Source organism: Lacerta agilis, chromosome 6, assembly GCF_009819535.1.
Source record: "Lacerta agilis isolate rLacAgi1 chromosome 6, rLacAgi1.pri, whole genome shotgun sequence".
NCBI lineage: Eukaryota > Metazoa > Chordata > Lepidosauria > Squamata > Lacertidae > Lacerta > Lacerta agilis.
In genome coordinates this window covers 91,317,439-91,326,536 of record NC_046317.1, presented here as the reverse complement: position 1 = coordinate 91,326,536, position 9,098 = coordinate 91,317,439, and the positions used below count along the sequence as shown (strand labels likewise).

The 9,098-nt window shown below is 46.9% G+C and overlaps 1 protein-coding gene across 1 annotated transcript in view; it reads left to right on the top strand.

Annotated features, from left to right (window-relative positions):
• The first annotated feature begins 1,108 nt into the window (after window positions 1-1,108).
• RSPO4 (R-spondin 4) overlaps window positions 1,109-9,098 on the top strand; it is a 35,673-nt gene continuing 27,683 nt past the window's right edge. The window contains exon 1 of the mRNA XM_033151044.1: window positions 1,109-1,265. Within this exon, the coding sequence (XP_033006935.1) occupies window positions 1,187-1,265 (79 nt within the window). The 5' untranslated portion in view covers window positions 1,109-1,186. The remainder of the gene's footprint in view (window positions 1,266-9,098) is intronic.

Sequence of the window (9,098 nt, the reverse complement as noted above, 5' to 3'; positions counted from 1 at the left end):
CTTTGTTGTTTTGCCCCTTAAAAATCTATCTGGATTTTTCTTTCCAGGATATGGAGAATGTTCATTTCTGGCCAAAAATGTGTGGAAAATTCAAAGAGCGGCACTGCAGCTAATGAACATGCAAGACATACAGAAGAAATCCGCTGTTGTTTTGCTCACTGGAGGGGAATGAAGAAGCAAATCTCCCGCGATGCAGAGATAACGTTGGGAAATAAACGCCCCAGGTCAGTAGCTATCAAATGAAAATTTATTAGTTGCTGTAATAAATAGTGGCTGTAAAAATGCAAACAGGGAGTCCCTTTGATTCCCATCTCTCTCTCTCTCTCTCTCTCTCTCTCTCTCTCTCTCTCTCTCTCTCTCTCTCTCTCTCTCTCATTTGGCTGTGCATATACCCCCTGCCAAACGACACCGAGTTTGTCATATGGAATGCGGCTGAGTAAATTGAAGTGATTAAATTTCCCCTTTCTGAAATAAAGTCTCGGGGAGAGACCAGCATTTGTGTCTGACTAATCCAGAAAGTCTGTTGGAGATCTTTTTTTTAACGGCAGGGGGTGGACCACGGCGACACGGGGGCAAGGGTGAACGAGCGGCTCGCCGGCAGGGACACGGTTAATTCCCTGACTCCACCCCGATAATTTGGAAGGGCTTTACATTGAACCTGATTTCCGAGTCATGGCAGAAGTTCAGCTTGAGCCGCGCAAGGCAGACCAGCAGCTCTCAGCAGAGGTGAAGCCTGGAGCTCTCCAGAGGGGGGACTTTGCAGGTTTTTGTTCCCTTTGGCCTGGGTTCAACTCATGCTGCCCATGAGACAGGTGAGGAGGGGGGACTGCCACTTATAAGAGTGCCCTGGATCTGCCACCGATGCCTCTCCTGTGCCATGCTTCTTGGGACCGGCCGCTGAGCTCCTGCCATCTCCTCTGATGCCACCATAGAGAGCCCGCATTTGGTGACCAGCTGGTGCCAAGACCCACCTCGTGGGGGGATGCTGTGAACAGAACTTTTGTCCCCGTTGTTTTCTCTTCCCCCCACTTCTTTTTCTTTTATCCGACTCCCCTTCAAAGAGAGAGAGCGAGAGAGAGAGCGCACTGTTTTCTCTCCTTTTGCTCAATCTGCGCTTGGCAGGAGGAGAACTGTCAGCCGCCTGAATGATCTGATTCTTCCCTTGCGCCAATTTATTCCTGGCCAGATGCAGTGGGTTCTGTTCCTGTTGCTGTTATTCGTAAACTCCATGGAAATGCTCGCTCAAGCCAGGAGAAAGAAACGAGGTAGGGGTCGCGTTCGTTCGGTCGTTCGTTTTCGCTTTGAGAGCCACACAGGGCTCCACGCTTATTCGCACAACACAGTGGCAACCCAGGTCGATTTCGGTGCCGAGTCGGTCTTGCGAATGCTGCGACAGGTGTTCGCAATTTGCCGTCCGTTGTGCTCAATCTCAAACTGCTCTGGAAAAATCTCTTTTTTAAAATTTAATTTTTAATTTTATAGAACAAGTAAATACACAGATACCCCCACTTAAACAATCCAATCCCCTATCCCCACTCTCCCCAAGAGCGGAGTGTTTATGGGGAAACAAAATAGAAAATTCTTTCCAGTAGCACCTTAGAGACCAACTGAGTTTGTTCTTGGTATGAGCTTTCGTGTGCATGCACACTTCTTCAGATGCATGCACACGAAAGCTCATACCAAGAACAAACTCAGTTGGTCTCTAAGGTGCTACTGGAAAGAATTTTCTATTTTGTTTCGACTATGGCAGACCAACACGGCTACCCACCTGTAACTGGAACTATGGGAAAACATTTCACCAGAGCTGTAACTGTGAGTCCAGAGGATGCCACTTTGTGGAATTCTCAGTCGAGATTTTTTTCAGCCGAGGCTTTTGAATATTTGGTCAATTTTTCCGTCAAAGCTATCGTCCACGTTTTCTTATTGTCATATGGAGATCTGTAGGTATTCAAAACTCTTCCAGGTTGTGGCTATAAGATGCTACTTATAGGGAAATTATCAGTTCCTTGGAAGGTCAATGCCCTCACCTTGAGATATTGTCAATTATGCTAGTCTGGAAATACTTTTTCAAGGCAGGGCAAGAATTGTTTGGGACGCATGTTCAAGATTAAGTCAGGCACAAGGCTTTAGGTATGAACCGTCTGGTGCTGCGTTTGATTCAAAGGACCAGACAAGACAGAAATCCCCCTATCACACACACCCCAGTTCTTGCCCCCTGAATAGCTTTGGATAGGATAGAGTGGGAAGGAGAGCACATGAGTGGCACCCCAGTAAATGAATCAGGGCAAGGAGCAAGGAGAGGGATTAAGAGGTCAGAGACATTTTCTTTCAAGCAGATGAAAGGCGTTATAATAGAGGCCTTGCTGATGGTTCGTCATCACTTGTCCTCACCCATCTTTTGTGCCCTGCTTTCATTCTGGCAGGCATTACAGAATCCTGAAGGACCTGTTAGCAGAACTGATCGTGGGTTAGGTGGGCACACCAGCCAGGCCTAGCTGATGGGGATGAGGCAGGCCGTCCTCTCACCTTCCTCCGTCTCCCGAGGGCTCCCCAGAGAAGTAAAACCCCAGCTCCTGAACTTAAATCTGAATGCTGCCCATTCTGAGCTGCGTATTGCTCCATCTGAAGCATTTGCAGGGCGGATTCTGCACTGGCAAAGGTGCCGTAAAAAAAACAAAAACCCAGCTTGCGTTCTCCCAGACCAGGTTCATCCCCTGAAAAACCGCAACTGTGTGACTGGGTATCTCTCGTCCCCAAATGATGAAGTTATCTAGGTGTGTGTGTGTGTGTGCGTGTGTGTGCAAACAGGTGGACAAAATCAAAAGCAAATGGCAAATGGCGGGTGGCAAACCTAAAAACAGAGGGTTGAAAAGGACGCAGAAAAGGGTAACTTCAGAATCATAGATTTGTAGAGTTGGAAGGAACTCAAAGGGTCATCTAGTCCAACCCCCTGCAATCACAGCTGAAAGAGTTGGGGACCTAGACCTGAGGAGAGTTAAAATCACATGGGGTCTTTTAATTTAGAGAGGATATGATCAGAGTGTTAAGAAAGTACACAACTGTCTTTCTTTCTTTCTTTCTTTCTTTCTTTCTTTCTTTCTTTCTTTCTTTCTTTCTTTCTTTCTTTGGTAGTATAATTCTTGTGGCCACTTGCTAAAAGAAATTCATCGGCAGGTGGCTCAGACAGAACACAGAAAGGAATTCTTCATGCAGACGCACAGTTAGCTTATGGAACTCCCTGCCACAAGAAATGGCACCTACTCCGGTGGTTCTAAAAAAAAAGGATTGGCTCCGCTTGTGAAGGGTAGGTCCCTCAAGGGCTATTCAGTAAGACCAGTTGCCCCGCTTGTGAGCATCGTAGAGGTTCCTGGCTGTCCCCTGTTGGAAACTGGATACTGGGTGAGATGGACCAGGCTTGGTCTGATTCAGCAGGGCTTGCTTTCACTGGCTTCCATAGAATCCTGTGGAAATATCCTGAAGGAAATGGTACCCGATATTACACTCTGTAGATGTCACAGGGGATAGCTTGGTCGATGAAGGGTTTATGTTCCTGCTGAGGTACTTTGGTGTTAAATCAGACACCTGAGGTGGTCCTGGAAAACACAGACAATGGGCAGGTGTTAAAGGGATGCTGTGAATAGTTTGGGATAAGCGCCGCTGTCTCCCTGGACAGAAAGATTGGGATAGAGGACACCCATATGGTGTGCGATCCCTTTCCGTGCACTGCAAAATGGTGCAAGAGAAGCAGAGGGAAGGGGGAACCCAGGGAAGTAATGCAATACCTGTTGATGATGGGAGAATGATGATATTAGGAGGAATCGTAGAAGGAAACAGATGCCAAATGCTAAAATAAATTAGTATACCAGAAGTAATTACAAGGGGTGTGTGTGTTATTTGTTCATTTAAATTCATTACATTTATTGCCTTCCTTTCATCCAAGGAACTCAAGGTGGCATTGTGTAGTTCTCCTCCTCCCTGTTTCATCCTCACAACAACCCTGTGAGGTAGGACAACACCGAGATGCCTGAGAGGCAGTGAACAGCCCAATGAACTTCACTTGGCCGACTGGGAATTTGAACCCTGGTTCTTCTCTCCCAGCTCTGAGTTCGACACTCTGAGCAATACACCACCACAGGCTCTCTAAGTGCAGATACATTCATCGAATTCATCAAATCATACATGCATTCGGTGAATCAGGGACTGGGAGAGATGCCCTCCTATGGCTGCCAGGTGGTCTGAGATGCCCTTGTCACCTGCAAGGCTGGATTTCCGATGGAGAAATCTGGTTTAGTCATACTCCGAGCTGGTCCACTGAAATCAATGGATTGAAGTCAAGCTGGTGGAGTTCAGTGGGTCTACTCCGATTTGGTCAGATACAGCCCAATGTGGATATTGTTTCCAGAGGCATAGCATGGTGGGGTCAGGGGGGCACATTTTTGAGGGGGCAAAATCATGATAGGCATGGAGCCCTGGCAGTTGAGGAGGAGCAGCAGGCAAGGTGGTCTAGTGGGCAGGTGGATGGAGGCAGCAGGTGAGGATCCTGTTGGAGGTGGAATCCATTCACCCTCTGCATGGGCTCCACACGCCCCGCCCCCCCAGGCACGTGCTCCAGCCCAGCTGCCCAGTTCCCCGCCCCGGGCACCAGCAACCCACACTATGCCACTGATTGTTTCAGATGGCAATCATCACGACCCACTGTAATTTTTTTTCAGCCCCAGGGAATTTTTTTGCCTCTTCAAGCTGAGCGGAGCAGCAGAGATGGGCTGAATAGACACTGAAAGGTGCGCCGGTATTTTCCTCCAACTGCAGTTGCTGTCTGGAGAGCCAGTGTGGTGTAGTGGTTAAGAGCAGTAGACTCGTAATCTGGTGAACCGGGTTCAATTCCCCGCTCCTCCGCATGCAGCTGCTGGGTGACCTTGGGCTAGTCACACTTCTTTGAAGTCTCTCAGCCCCATTCACCTCACAGAGTGTTTGTTGTGGGGGAGGAAGGGAAAGGAGAGTGTTAGCCGCGTTGAGACTCCTTCGGGTAGTGATAAAGCGGGATATCAAATCCAAACTCTTCTTGTTCTTCTGTCTGTACTGCCAAAGTACATCAGTTTGCAAAGAGCTGCATGTTCTGATGGCAGAATTGCACCCACAGCAAACACAGTCAACCAACACCCAAAACAAGAAAAACCCCATTCATGGGGGGCGGCGGCAAAGAGACATTCAGAAAATATGCTATAAATGAAATGAAATAAAATAAATATTGCAAATATATCGTAAAGACTCCACTGAGTTTTCATGGATAGCAGAGAGGGTGAAGCGATCGATCCGGGGGCAGAGGACAGGTTACATGCTTAATTAATTAATTAATTTATAATAAAAATAATATATTGCCGTTGTTATTATTATTATTATTATTATTATTATTATTATTATTATTATTATTATTTCTACCCCGCCCAACTGGCTGGGTTTCCCCAGCCACTCTGGGCAGCTTCCAACAAAAGATTAAAAATACATTAAAACTTAAAAATGCAAAAAAAATCCTTTGATTATTAAAAAACCCAATAAACCTCAAACAGTTTACAAAAAGAATAAAACAATAACTGTTTTTATCCGTGAAAACAGTTAAAATGGCTATTTAAAGAATTCAAATAAGAACTACAGTCAGTGGTATGCTTAAAAAAACAGATGAAAACACATGCAAACATTCTAAATATCTGGGTAGACTAAACAAAAATATTTTTAGCAGGCACCAAAAAGAGTTCAGTGAAGGTGTCCATCGGCAGGGAGATCCTAGGTGTTGCCGCACAAAAATTTTGCTCTTTTCCAATTGTGGAAATGCCCTATCCACATTTGGAAAAGAGCACAGATCGAAGTGGTCGGGTGGGCGCATAGAGAGTAAGGTTATCATCATCTCTACCAGTTGCAGCTGGAAATGTGTGTTGAGCCTTTAAACTGCTTGCTGAGCCTAGCTGTGAGGAAGTGTAGAACCCTCTCATATTTGGCACACTGGCAAGCGGGTTTGGCCACCACAGAGGCAACAACACACAAGGATGCGGGTTCAATCACCTTTTCTTTCTTTCTTTTTCCTTTCGCAAACCCTCTAACCTCTTCCCTCTCCTTCCCCAAGCCGCAATGGTGTTCTCCTGATCTGTGAGTCGAGCCCCCTTAAGTGACCCCAGAGAGAGAAAGAGAAAGAGAGAAAGAGAGAGAGAGAGAGAGAGAGAGAGGCAGGCTCAATTAGGCCCCCCTCCGTTCCACTGGAAGCCAGACTTCATGATGGCGGCAAACATGGCTTTTGGAGAGAAGCAGGTGGAGAGGAGGAGACCGGAGCTGGTTGTCCATGGAAAAGTAAACAGACGGAAAACAAAAGGGACACAGCAGAGCATATGAGATACTGGAGAACTGGATGGATTTGGCGGGTTTTATAAGAACCGGATGGGTTTTGTGCCGTCTGAAAGGTTTGAGCAATACTTGGCATTCAGCGTACGGAAAAAACCGTCCTCTCATTAGAGCTGCTCAGGCGCTGTCATGCTCGCAGTACGGGGCATGCAAGGCTTTGGCTAGCCCGCTGCTGGGCAAAAGCTGCCCAGGTTGGAATGGCATTGTCCGGTCCGGGGGCTATGCCCTTTTCCCCATATACCCCCCTCCCCAGTAGCAAAAAGGAGAGGTTTCCCTGTTGGAAATCATCTCATTCGAAAGAGCATCTGCCGAAATATTGCAAAGGCCTCAGTTTGCCAGTGATGGGGGGATTCCCAGACAATTCAGGATATTGTTATTGAGAATGCAGCACTTATGAGGCATGGCTTTACATGTCAGAATGGCTTACAATGTGAGGATGAGGTTGTTTGTGGCATCTTTGAAACATGGGGACCTATCCAGATGCACTGGTTTTATAATTCCTTGGGGCTGTGTACACGCCGTATGTTTAAAGGACATTTCACCCCCCAAAGAATTTTGGGAACTGTAGTTTGTGCGCCACAGAACTAGAATTCCCAGCATCCTTGAACAAACTGCAGATCCTAGGATTCCTGAGGGTGTGTGTGGTTTAATTGTATTGTGTGTAAGCAGCTAGGTGTGCAGGAGCCAAGGGGCACTGTGGGTTAGCTAAAGAGCTCATGGTTCGGATCTGCAGCACAAAGGTGCCTAAAAGTATACAGGACCGCCAGGCATGGGCTGGAGGAAGAAATTCAGTTCAGGTCACATCCTGATGCAAACCAACCCAATAGACGGTTTTCAAAACAGTATGTGGACCAACACATGGCTATCCTTTGAAATGTACTCTTCCAACCCCAAAAACTGGGTACCAAAAATGGACACACTAGGAAAAAGCATTTCTTAAAAATGCATATAATTAAGACCAACCACGGGACGCGGGTGGCGCTGTGGGTTAAACCACAGAGCCTAGGGCTTGCTGATCAGAAGGTCGGCGGTTCGAATCCCCGCGACGGGGTGAGCTCCCGTTGCTCAGTCCCAGCTCCTGCCCACCTAGCAGTTTGAAAGCACGTCAAAGTGCAAGTAGATAAATAGGTACCGCTCCAGCGGGAAGGTAAACGGCATTTCTGTGCGCTGCTCTGGTTCGCCAGAAGTGGCTTTGTCATGCTGGCCACATGACCCGGAAGCTGTACGCCGGCTCCCTCGGCCAGTAACGTGAGATGAGCGCCACAACCCCAGAGTTGGACATGACTGGACCTAATGGTCAGGGATCCCTTTACCTTTTTTTAAGACCAACCACAATTACTATATTAAAAAGACTGGATATAAACATGCATTATATTGGGAGAAACTGCATGGAAAAATGTGTCGGTTAGGAAGAGCTGTGCACTAAAAGGCCGCTGGGTTTTTGTGAGGACTTTCGGAATAAATACCTAGATGACGAACCGTTGTGAAAATGTCAACTTAGGGGTGGAATAATGAGAAACTGAAGCCAAGAGATTCCTCCAACCCATTCTGTAAGAAAACAAATTATTATTCTTATTCTTATTCTTATTCTTATTCTTATTCTTATTCTTATGGTTTTTAAAGAGTGGGGAAGTAAGAGGAGATCTGGGGCACGGCAGGAAAGACTTGGATCTCTGGACCCCGGTCCACCCCTGGCTGTGCCAAAGATGAAACAATTGGCATGGGAGAAATATGGGTGCGTTGTGGCTCTGGTGCAATGCAGTGAGGCCTGGCAAGTGGCACACTGGGCCAAAGGGTGGACAGTTATGGGGTGCCTAGTGTCGCCCACACATGTCATTCCGAAAGGGAAGGAGAGGCTTCTTCGTCGATCTGCTAGAACGCAGGCACATTCGTGGCAGTGGGGGCAAAGCAAATTGGTCAATTTTCGGTTTCTTTTGGTTTCTCATTTCTCCAGTCCTCCTCTTTCCAACATCAGCCTGCAATTTTTTTTCCTTTTAAAGAAAGTCTGCGTGAAAATTTTGCAGCTTTTTAGTGCAATCCTCTGCTGATACACACATTTTTCTATGCGCTGTTGCCTAAGGGACCCACGCTTGCAAACCAACGTTCCCTAATCTAAAGCAGTTTTGCATGGGATCTTCCCTATTATATGCATTTCTGTGCACGCTTTACCCTGGTTTGTGCATTTTTGAGCACGTTCCTGTGCATTACACAATACGGAGAAGGGTGAATTTTGATGTGCAGCTATGTTTAGGTTTGTGCATTGGTTCCAAAAGTGCAAATTAAACGCAAACTCGATCAAATTTCTCCTGCCCCCCCCAATCCTGATTGTTAGCCCAGAAATAAGGAATCCTGGGTGGATGGTAGCCTGAAATTTTGGAGATGAAAGCACACTGGGAGCAGCTCATTCTACATTTCTGATCACATTCTGTCCATCCTCAAAGCAGCCATTGAAGGTTGGCCCTTAATCTTCCCATTTCACAGACGGAGAGCTGAGGCTGCCGGACTTGCCAAAATCACTCAAGTCTGCTGATGACTTAACTGGCATCTGAACCTGAAGTTCCCCTGCTATCATTTGCGAGGTCTTTCTTCTCAGTTTCTGTTCTGCACCTCTGGGTGGGTGCAGCCAAGCGCTGGATGCTTGAACCAGAGCAGGCTCCAGGCCCAGGCACTTAAGCCAAAAATAAAAATAAAATAAAAATATGCAGGCC